Consider the following 12,118-nt stretch of genomic DNA (forward strand, 5'->3'; position numbering starts at 1 on the left):
TTTCTAAAATAGCAATAAAAAATGTATCTATCCTTGGCGAAAATGATTGACTTACAGCTTCATCTAAAATCTATGCTGATAAACCACGCAACCATCTAACATCTATTACCCCCAGGTCTGCCTTAAGCCCTGCCATTGTCTGTCCATGCATTCTCTCCCCTATCCATGACACTTCCACTAAGACCACTGTCACTCTACTGTGCAAACATGACAATGATGCATCTTTCATCTTGCGGGAGTATTGTCCATCAAATCAAGAACTGATGGCTAGCCCTGCAAGCACCTCCCGCACCAGGACCAGGTCAGTTCCAATAGAGGAACATCACCAATCACCTCAGGTCTCACTGGAAAACATTGGTATTGACCCACTTCTTCCCACTCAACCACACCAGCCAAATCAACCTCTGGCAGCCAACCATGCAAACACCAGGCAATTAGACGGGATAGCTCAACCACTTGCTGGGGTAGGACTTGTCTCATAGAACATGGCAGGTTTGAAATCTATTCTCCCTCTTCCATCCTTCTCCTCCTTTATTGATGAACATGACATATGTCTTTTCCAAGAGACATGGTCAATCGACCCACTTTTTCGAACAGGCTATTCAAACTTCCACATTCCCGCTGAGGCCAGTACGGGAGGCAGGCCTTCAGGGGGCTGACCATTCGGATTAGAACATCACTTAGCTGCCATATTTCGCAGCTACCCACTGATTCTCCCGACCTGTTAGGCCTTCGTTTATCATTTGGGCCTGACACTGTGGTGAACATTTTTAATATCTACACCCGAGGGGTCAAGTCTCCAAAACCCTTTGCGCCCTGGCAGCCCTTTTGCAAAACTATCCCCGCCATCATAAAACCATTGTGGCAGGGGACTTCAATGTCACCTTCGAACCCCTTGACTGGGATGATCTGAGGTCCACAAACGAGGAGGATCAAGCATGGTCTATCCCCGCCCTGTCCATCCCACCCATCAAGAGATGGTCGCAGGTCGCTGTCCAAGTCAATCACTGACCATGGAATTCGGGCTCAGGGCGTTAAATGGCAGAACCAAATCAGACGCCAAAGGTCATCACACATTCAACAAAACCAATCACACCAGCAGAATTGACTATTGTCCATTCGACATAAGATTATGGCCTCTAGTCATTGATATGACGATTGTTGAAAGAACTGAAAGTGATCATAACCCTCTCTCTGCTCACACATTAGCTTTAGTTAATCTCCCGCCCACGATTAACTCCCCAGCAGTTGCACCAGAGGGTATTAGCCTGGTTAACAACAAACGACACCTAAAGTGGGACAAGGATGCGGCTCAGCCCGCACTCATCAACGCAGCTAATAACGCCCTAAAGTCCACACTAATAATCCTAGAGGCGGGTCCCGCAATCCCCTACAAGGATATAAGCTTAATCCACACCTCATGCTTCAGGGATATCGCAGCCCACTTCTCAGTTCCCACAGCCCATGACGGCAAGCGACCCATAGGTAGGCACCGCTGGTTCAATAAGATGTGTCGGTCCCTAAACAAGCGCTTAATCCAAGCTATTAAGTCCAAGGATGCCACCGCCATCCGCATAGCTAGGAAGTCCTACAAGTCAGCCATACGCAAAGCCAAGCGTGACCAAGATGATAAATGGTGGACAGCACTTAGTGACGCTGTGCGCGAGAGGAACTATAGCCTGTTCTGGTCCCTGGCAGCGCGAGGCCCAGAAACCAGTGGTTTGGACATCACAACCAATATTGCCCCGAAAGACTGGATAGACCATTTTAGCAGCCTGTACTCCCTTGACCATGATAGCCCCATTCCTGTTCGCATGGGCCCCCACCTAAACACCTCATTAGCACCCACCACTGCAGTACCCCAGTTGTTCTCCCAAAGTGACATAACCTATTCCCTAAGCACCCTAAAACGCAGCAGGGCCCCTGGATCGGATTGTGTCCCAGCAGACCTGTTCTCAACCGACTTAGCATCCTGGTCAAGATACCTCACCATCATAGCGAACGCAATAGCATCTGGGGCGCCAATCCCCGAGTCCTGGAAAGCGGCTATTGTTATTCCAATCTTTAAAAAGGGCGACAGATCACTCCCTTGCAACTATAGACCTATTAGTTTAATTGACTGTATGCAAAAAGTCTTCTGCCACTGCCTCCTAGGAAAGATCGAAGACTGGATGACTGAACATAATATCCTTAGTCCCCTACAAGCCGGTTTCCGGAAGAAAATATCCACTACTGATCAAGCCCTCAGGTTCCTACTTTTATACTGGAAAACAGTGCTCATTGGTAAAGGCAGCCTCTATGTAGCTTTTGTGGACCTGAAGTCTGCTTTTGACCTAGTACCTCCCAACAAACTATGGGACACTCTCTCTCGGATGGGAATCCCGGAACATATCCTAGCTATATTGATACGACTCCACAAGGACAACTACGCACGAGTCAGGTGGGGCAACAAGGGGCAACTAACTGACAGAATCCACGTATCTAGGGGTGTGCAGCAAGGGTGCGTCCTTGCCCCGATCCTCTTTTCTCTGTATATCAATGAAATCGTCCCCTCCCTCCTCAGAGTGCAGGCTGACGCACCTTCACTTGGCACACAAAAAATCCCAGTCTTACTCTTTGCTGATGACACCCTTCTGATATCCAAGACCCCTAGCGGACTAAGGAAACTCCTCGCGTGTTTTGAGAAATTCTGCTCAACGCAGGGACTTGAAATCAATGCCTCTAAAACAAAACTAATGACCCTTAATCCCCATAGATCTTTCAGAGGGAAGTTTACACTAGAGGGCTCCACACTTGAGAAGGTGGGCATTTTCAGCTACCTGGGCATAACATTTACTGACAACATGTCTTGGAAATCACACATAGGAAAGCAAGCCTTAAAACTAAAACAAACAACAGAGGTACTATTTAAAAACTTTCACCTCTCACACACAAAACCAATTCTCCCAGCAATACAGATATACGAAGCCCAGGCCGTAACCTCAGCGCTTTACGGGGCTGAACTATGGGGCTACGCCAAAATCCAAGACATAACCGTTGCTGAAAACAACTTCCTGAGAAACCTTGTGTCCCTTCCGCCAAGCACCCCACTGTTCCCCCTTTTTAAGGATCTCGGCATCAAACGCATTGGTCATAAAGCCTGCCTGCATCCTTTGCTGTACTGACGGCGTCTCTGGACCACTCCAGAGCTCGATACCTTTACTAAAGCTCTGCAAGTCATTTTAAAAGCCGACCATCTTCACAGAATCCCCTGGCTACGATACATCAAGGGGTCACTGTACTCACTCGGGCTCGGTGATCTCTGGAAATCACCAACTACATCCGTCTTCCCCTCGAAAAGCGAACTAAAGAAACTATATTGGCAAATGGCAAATCACGAAGATACAAGGGCCGCACTTCACGCTACACTATCTTGTGACTTTGCCAACTTAAAAGAGTCATGCAAGTATGAGGCTTTTTCGAACTTAATCACGGTCCCAAGGGAAAGGAAACTGTACTTTCAGCTCCGCACTGGAACACTCCCATTAAGATTTTTCACCAGCAGCTGGTCACACAACGAATCAACCTCCTGCCCAGCCTGCCAAGCCCCCGTCGAGAATCTCCCTCACGTCCTTTTTGCCTGCCCCGCGTACACCGCCTCCCGCAGGAAATGGCTGGCCCCGGCATGCAGACTACTGGGAGTCCGCAGCTCTGAACTAGCCCTGCGAATCCTCAGATCAGACACTAGGCCAACGCTAGTGATTGCCGTCGCCAAATTCCTCGGAGCTAGCTGGCTTGTTAGAGGGAAATTCTTATCTGTATAATGATTCTAACAAGACTGTCCCATCGTACTGTGCGAGTGAATTTTATTCTATTTTATTTTTGTTTCATTCCATTTTTATCATTATATTTATTGATATAATTATTATTTTGTGTATTTATTTGTATTTATTACTGCTTGCGCTTTTATGGCTCCTGTAGCCGCAATAAAGTTCCTCTGAATTGAAAATGAAAATAGTAATGTAAAATCTGACCTTTATCAGTAAAAAGGCCTGTTCCAATGATATGAAACATGATGTTGCTACTCCTTTTCTAATCAGGAATTACATCTTAAAAGTATATTAAGGAATTCCCAAAGCTGACCTATGAGAAGAGTAGGCCTCACAGTAGTGAAAAGCGACTTTGGGAGTTTTTCAATACAAAGTCAAGTAAAACTTAAAAGTACATGTCCTGCCTGCTAGTTACATGATACCCTGCCCTATGGGCTTCCCTGGGTCTCCTTTAGGGGTGACTTATATGTAATAAAAGTGAAGTTTACAGCTTGGAAAGGGGTTTTAAATGGCAGTGGCAGACCTGAGACATCTTTAAAGGGCTATCTAAGTGAGTGGCACAATCAGTACTGCAGGCCCACTAGTAGCATTTAATTTACAGGCCCTGGGTATATGGTGTACCAATTTACAAGAGACCTACAAGTAAATTAAATATGCCAATTGTGTATGCATCAGTGTACCACGTTTAGGAGAGAAGCATATGCACTTTAGTCCTAAGGCCAACAAAACAATGCAACAAAAGTATGAAACAAGCATGCAAAACGTTTGGTGGAAGACCACTAAATTTGTTTGGTTCCTCGCTTATATCCTTCAACAATTACTTCTCAAGACCCCTGTCACACTCCTCACCTGCGAAGTAAAACAGTTCTGCAGCTCAACTGGAACAGCATAGTGTTTCTGGATATAGTCCACTGGAAGCTCTTGTTTCCCCTGTGGGTAACAGTGTTTATCAGTAGCTTCAGCACCCTGGAAAGACAAGGTGGTAATTAGGCCAGAGTAGAGAGCTTATGTACAAGGTTTGTACTCTACTGCTAAATGTTGTTACAGATTATTGATCATGCTATTGGGGTAGTGATGTCTATTTGTACTTGTATTTCACTGCAATATTACAAAATAATAAATAGAAGCCTACAATATATGTATTAAAACCTTGTTCTGATTTCTTTTTTACAATTCAATTATGACATCGCTTGTCAAGTGCAATAATAAACTGACAAACATAATATTGGCACAATACTCATCAACAACGATTAGTGATAGCTACAATACTGTACTCTACTAACATATTACAGTTTATTCATACGTTCAGAAAGAAAGCAGAATATGTGGAAGGCAGGTCACAGAGAAGAATAATAACTGCTGCTTTAAAAACAAACTGAATAAATACGTTATTGGTACTATGAACTATTTTGCCACCCCGAAAACGAACAGTCGATAGCAGATATGGAGTCATGTGTACCAGTTTATATATTGCCCTGTTGAGTTTATTACATGTGATCACAAATACAGAACTACAGTTGTTAGAAGGAGACTTAACTTGCGTGCAATGCGAATTTTCAACCAACCTCTGGCTGCATATTAGAGTATTTATTTTTGCACTAGAGATTCCGCATTTATTCTACAAGTCAACGTGAGTCTGTCTATACTCTTCGTTGAAGATTATCACCCTAAACATTGTGGTCCCCAAGAATCTTTCTTTTTCTGATATTTTTTAGCGTTTGCACGGATAGTGAACAATTGGATAAAGCAGCAACGAGGCATTTTGGATGTGGAAAGGCCCTCTGTCTGGCTTGCTTCAACTGTTTGACCCTAACCCCACAGGCAACATTTACTAAAAATTGTTTTCTTTGAACTAAAACTTCGAAAATTACACAGCTCTGCAAATATCCAATATGTCTGACTGATTACTTTAAGATGTAAGTTAATGATTATGTTGCAATAATCAGAAGAAATGAGCGGCGAGCAAGCAAATCGTCAGCACTCACTGGAAACCTATAAGAAACAATGCAATAAAAAGCATTGACAAATGCATTAGGTTTCACCTATGTGTTTATCAATAGCTCTTTTTGATACAAAAATGTGATATGAATCAGATCTGAAGACCTATAAGAGTATTAAAAAGAAACAGAATTTGCTTCTGCAACACTGCAAGTGCTCAGTACAAAATTGGAATGTGTCCATTTTCAGGTGATTAGAAATGTCTTTGCGGACTACCAACTTTGTAGGACTACAGTGCACCGAAGCAAGCAAGGTTAAGTTCTTGAAGGGAGCATAATTTCAGAAAACGCGCAATGCATAACCAGAAAAAAGGAAACACAACACATAAACCAATGATTTAAGACATCACGAGTTTCCAGCAAGATAACTAACCACCAGTCCCAGACATATGAATCACCCAAAGAGTATCTATGAATAAGGTGCAGGCAGCTAGCAACAAAACAAATCGGCCACCTGAAGGATCTACCACTGATGCTCCCAGTAAAGGGCGACCACTGGCTTCAGGGTCATAGATTACTATGGAAGAAAGTGGGATGAGGGGCGCAGTTCTATCCACCACCAGCCTAAGCAGTTTCTCTGTATATCTACACCTCACCTTTGTCTAAAGACCCCATGGAGGATGCTGAGGTACGTGTTTTCGGAATAAATAAATACGCCCGAGTTCCTTTGTTTCCTGAATCAATTTTGATGGTAGAAAGATTTTATTTAAACACAACACCCACATGCGCAAATACATCCCCTGAGAATAACTGGTGGCAAAGTAGAATGATTAATGGGTAAAGCGTGTATTTACAATTTAGATAAATACCTCTCCAGCTCGAAAGAGAAATAAAGCTGAAGATTCCATTCACCCCAAGATTATTCACATCTGTTTAAATAAAAGTTCGCCGACACTGTGATGAATGGGAGAGGCATGGCGAGTACTAATTGAGGTAGTGGGATGTGTTAATTTCAGTGTTTTAAAGACACTACAGTTATATGAGTGAAAAAACAGTGCAGTTTTAATGTTGATGTGAAAAGTAATGTACCGTACATTTAAAATATGCAAATGCCAAATTCATGTGCATGATCTGGCTTTGGCTCTCAAGAGCCTCCATTAATGTATAGCACTTTGTTGCTACCCGGATATGTTGCTGCTAAATAAATTCCTAAACATACATGCATGATACATGGTGATTTCAAAGTACAACTGTAATGGAATGGGATCTGAGAAGTTGAATGTGTTCGTAATTACTCAAGCAGCTGCTTTAAGTATAAGCTGCGAGATCAAGGATGGCATGGCTGGGACAGTGGTAGTGAAACAATAGCGGCAATAGTCGGGCACAGTGCTTCTTGATAACTGGTCTGGCAGTGCTGCAGAGGGGAAACATCCCAAACCACGAATCCGGAAAAACGTAGTTGTGAACAACGAAAGCGGAATAACGCTTTCGTTAACCATGACTTAGTTCTTCTGTGCCTTAACCACACATATGCTGAACAACGCACATGCATGGTTAAGGCACAGAAGAAGGGAGTTGGCTTCGGAAGGACGCAGTGGGGTAAGTAGGTCTGGGGCCGTTTTAGGGGTCAGGGTGAGGGGTCGGGTATTTTTAGTTTTTACGGGCAGGGGATCAGGGGGTTGGGGTAGTTTTAGGGGTGGAGGGGTTGCTGTAGTTTTAGGGGTGGGGTATTTTTAGTTTTTAGGGGCGGGGTGGGGGTAGTTTAGGTTTTAGGGGGGAATGGAGGGTTGTGGTAGTTTTAGGGGCGGGGTGGGGATTGGGGTATTTTAAGTTTTTAGGGGCAGTGGTGGGGGGGTGATTGGTCGGGGAAGTTTAGGTTTTAGGGGATGGGGGCCACAGTAGTTTTAGGGGCAAGAGTGGGGGTTGGGGTATTTTTAGTATTTAGGTGCGGGGTGGGGGCTCGGGCTAATTTAAGTTGTAGGGGTGGGGGTCGTGATAGTCAGGTAAATGGGGCTGGGGCAGGGTTGGGGGTAGTTTTAGGGGCGGGGTACTTTTAGTTTTTTAGGGGTGGGGTGGGGTTTGGGGGTAGTTTTAGGGGCGGGGTGGGGGGGTCAGGGCAGTTTAGGTTTTAGGGGGTGGGGTCACGGTAGTTTTAGGGGCGAGGGTGGGGGGTCTGGGTAGTTTAGGTTTTAGGGGTGGGGGTCACAGTAGTTTTAGGGGCAGGGTAGGGGTGGGGGGATCGGGGTACTTTTAGTTTTTAGGGGCGAGGGTGAGGGGTTGGGGTAGTTTAGGTTTTGGGGGTGAGGGGTCACAGTAGTTTTAGGGGCAGGGTTGGGGAGTCGGGTATTTTCAGTTTTTAGGGTTGAGGTGGGGGGGTTGGGGTAGTTTAGGTTTTTGGGGTGGCTGTAGTTTTAGGGTCAGGGGTGTGGGTATTTTAAGTTTTTGGTGGTAGTTTTAGGGGCGGGTGGGGTGGGTGGTTTTTTTTTAGGTTTTAGAGGGGGGGGGGTTCCGGTGGTTTTAGGGGCGGGTGCGGGGGGGTCAGGTATTTTTAGTTTTTAGGGGCAGGGTTGCAGATCGCAGTAGTTTACATTTGAGGAGGTTGGGGGTCGCAGTAGATTTAGGGGCGGGGTGGAGGGGTCAGGGTATTTTTCGTTTTTAGGGGGTGGAGGGTTGTGGTAGTTTTTAGGGGCAGGGGTAGTTTAAGGTTTAGGGGTGGGGGTCGGGGTAGTGGGAAAGGGGTAGAATTGTTTTAAGGGGTGGGGTGGGGATTGGGGTATAATTGTTTTAGGGGTGGGGGGTCAGTTGGGGGTCGCATGCTGGAACCACGCATGCCGTTCCACGCATGCCTTTACCAGGAATGCCTTTACAACGAAAAATCGTCGTTCCAACTGCGTTGTTTAGGCATGCGTGGTTTCAGCATTCGTTGCTCCGACTTATATTCCTGCAGAGTGCATTTGTGATGCTAACTCAAGCACAGAGCTGGGCTTCTGAGAGTTGGAAGTAAACAAATTTGTAGTATTCCCTCCCTCTTTGGGGCAGTGTGTGCTGGTATCTTCACAAAACGAAGACTGTTCACAGCTTTAAGTGGCACTGTTGCCAGGCATCTAAACTATAAAATGCTAACTGGGCCCAGCGAAGTCATAACACTAAAAACCTACAGCTTTATTAAATTGCTCTGTGACAGAAATCGGCCACAACATCAAATCAGCACCGACTGAGGCCTGTGAGATAAGAGCGCACCAGGAAGTGCAGCGCATCACACATGAAATGTCTGATGTGGTATTCTAAGACCAGAGGCTGAAGGTGTTTGTGCCTCTTGGGGGAGCAGACAGAGGAGTCACCAGGAGGTAGTGGACAAGGATCCTTTACTAACAGGATTCAGCGCCTCAGGTAGCTTCATATAGGTCTAGAAAAGTCACTCTCTTTAAAAAAGGTGCCTGTGAAGTAGGTAGTGCTGGGAAGAGAAATAGGATAAAGGGACAAGCAAAAAATAACAAGGGAAACAGAAGTGCTGGACTGGACAGAACCAGGCACTATGTTACGAGGTGAGAGAAAGGGATAAATAAAGAGGAAATCAATAAAGGAAAGCACAAGAGAAGGAGGGGCTGAGGAAGGAAGCAAGAAGATAAGTAAGGATTTAACAAAAAAAGGGAGGGTCAGCGGCAAGTGTAAAATTAAAGAGAAAAGAAAAGAGTGAAATCTGGGTAGGGAAAAAGAATGGAAATGTGGAGTTTTCGATGGATCAAATAAAGGTTGAGGATGTTCTGTCACAGCACCTACTCTTTGGGCAGTATAGCTGCAAGTAAGAAGAGTCACTTGCTAGTGCAGCTACAAACACATTGCAGCAAAACTGGGCTATGAGAGGAGGTTAAAAATAAAAAGAGGAAATGTGGGTAGGGGAGAAGAGAGCAACCAGGAGTGTGTGAGGTAAGGCCGGACATCAAATGGGAAAGCAGGTTATGAGTGAGAGAGGAAGTGGATTGAGGAGGAGTAACATGAAGCGTGTGCTAGTCACTATCCAGCCGAGCCCACAGCAGCTCAAAAACTGTGTTTAGGACAGGTCCACCAGGAAATAAAGGTTTTATTTTAAATGCTGTCATCATATTGAGCCTGACTGATGAAGGGTGATACCCTGAAACCAGTCCTAGGATGCTTGTTTCCGGTCCAGGCAGGACCTGGCTTGACAGTTCAGGCTGGACTGTTCGCATGGGGAACAGGGTCAAGACTATTTTGCATAGGGCTGGGTCCAAACTGGGGTGGCATGGTGAGCAAAAAAACGATGGATTAAACCCAGATCTTTGTGACTGGGGTGAATGTTTGAATTGTTCAGCATTCCGTTCATCATCTGTTCTTTTTGCATTTGCCGTCCCAAGTGGGAAGGGTATGCCCAGACGTGGGTCCCGTGCTCACTGCGCCACTGGGTTCAAGCTAGCCTGGCTGATGAAGGGTGATACCCTGAAACTGGCCCTAGGATGCTTGCTTCCTGTCCACGGAGGACCTGGCTTGGCAGTTTGAACTGGACTGTTCCCATGGGGAACAGCGTCAAGACTGATTTACATATGGCTGGGTTCAAACTGGGGCGGCGTGGTGGGGAAAAAATCGATGGATTAAACCCAAATCTTTGTGACTGAGCATGAATGTATGCATTGTTCAGCATTCCACCCATCATCTGTTCTTTTTGCATTTGTCATCATGATGAGTAGCACTGGTATTCAGAAGTGCTGCAAAGCTGATCTAAAACTGGCTATACAATCAACTTCTTATTTTTTAGGAATGTTTTACCTAACCAATAAATGCTATGTAAGCATCTGTATGTGTGCGTTTTCAAAAATTGAAAACAATTTTATTTTGAGAGCTTCGCACTGCTTGGGCCCTAAACCCATATGTATGCAAAGAATAACAGTTAAACGATACAAGAGGCTATGTTTCTCCAGAAACTGTAAGAGAAGAAAGTAATGCCCAAAGTGTAGTCATACACTCTCCCTTCAGACAAAAATTATATTCTCTGCGCATTGATGAGGTTCCTCAAGCATTATATGATATCACAACGGATTCTATGCTTAAACTAAATTGCCCTTGAACAGATGACCTCTCAGTGATTATTTTAATTGAAAGTAAGTTACTTCAATAAACCATTTGCTGGGAAGATACGTGAGAACTCTCACTCTGCAGAGATAATCGAACTGGCGTCAACGGCCAAACAGTCTCAGAGGTGTGCAATTATGAGGAAAAGCTACAGTGAAAGCAAACATCCTGCTGTTTATGAGAGAAAAAAAAGGAAAATGCCGAGGCAATGTTACATCAATGAAGGAGGCTGTGCTTATTTCCCCTATATCCCGTTTCAGACTTCAGCATTTCTGTGTTCTCTTTTAATAAATTTACAGGAGTTTATTTAGTTTCTCCAAATTATTCCAACGCTATTCACAAAAAATGCTTTTGAAGCATATTTTTGAGCTACTTCATATGCAATCAATTAACTTACTTTAATTTGACGGCAAGAAAAGGAGTAAAGGGCATGCTTTACCAATCATGCTTACCGAGGAGGAATTTTTATGGTCTAATCCAGTGAAAACGCTAAATATCAGGGTAGTTCTTACGTGCGTATTTGGGTAACAAATGCGAATGGCTGAAGGAGAATTTGTGAAAAACAGTTTTCCAGGTCGGGTAAAGGTAAATAAGTTTCTTATGCCTCATCTCACGCATATTCAATGAGGTAGGCAGGTAAGCATCTAAGGGGGGTGAAAGTTATCACAGGAGATTGCCATGGACAAGCCAGTGTCTTTTCATGTCAATACTCAAACTCTAAAACTTAATTAGCATTGAGGCTTCTGGAACTGTTTCACGTAAGTGGCTATGGGCGACAAAAAATATAATTTAATTTCTTTATTTAAAAACAATTGAGCTGCCTCCTGTTAAACATTGGTGCAGTAGACTGTAGAATTTCTTACCTATGGCGAAAATTAATGAGAGAAGGGTGAGACTTAAGATGCATCTTATTAACATGCATAGTTTATCAACATTATCCCAGCACAAATTAAAATTAACAAGCAGTCGCCGTATGAGTGAATTCGCTTTATTCCAAACGGAGGGCTGAACAAACAGGAAGTGCCATCCAGAGTAGGTGCACACCGGAGAGAAAGAACTCTAGAATGCTGACTATTGTCGACAAGAAGAGAGCAGCCTCCAGAATAGCACCGTCTGATTCAAGGAACGGCAAAGAGACTGCAATAATATCTCCAGTCGTGCTCTATTCACACATCAGCTCAGAGATCATTTGGAGATTGCTCACAATAACAAAGAAGTTTGTCAAAAGTCTGTAAGCTTTAGGTAACAAAGCAGTTTGTCAGATAAAAAGGAGTAATTTGGCCTCTG

General features: G+C 44.4%; 1 protein-coding gene across 1 annotated transcript in view; it reads right to left on the reverse strand.

Moving 5' to 3' along the window:
• LOC138259871 (hypoxia-inducible factor 1-alpha-like) overlaps window positions 1-12,118 on the reverse strand; it is a 917,172-nt gene that overhangs the window by 305,433 nt on the left and 599,621 nt on the right. The window contains exon 11 of the mRNA XM_069207820.1: window positions 4,659-4,775. Within this exon, the coding sequence (XP_069063921.1) occupies window positions 4,659-4,775 (117 nt within the window). The remainder of the gene's footprint in view (window positions 1-4,658; window positions 4,776-12,118) is intronic.

This window comes from Pleurodeles waltl, chromosome 9, assembly GCF_031143425.1.
Source record: "Pleurodeles waltl isolate 20211129_DDA chromosome 9, aPleWal1.hap1.20221129, whole genome shotgun sequence".
In the NCBI taxonomy this organism is placed as follows: domain Eukaryota; kingdom Metazoa; phylum Chordata; class Amphibia; order Caudata; family Salamandridae; genus Pleurodeles; species Pleurodeles waltl.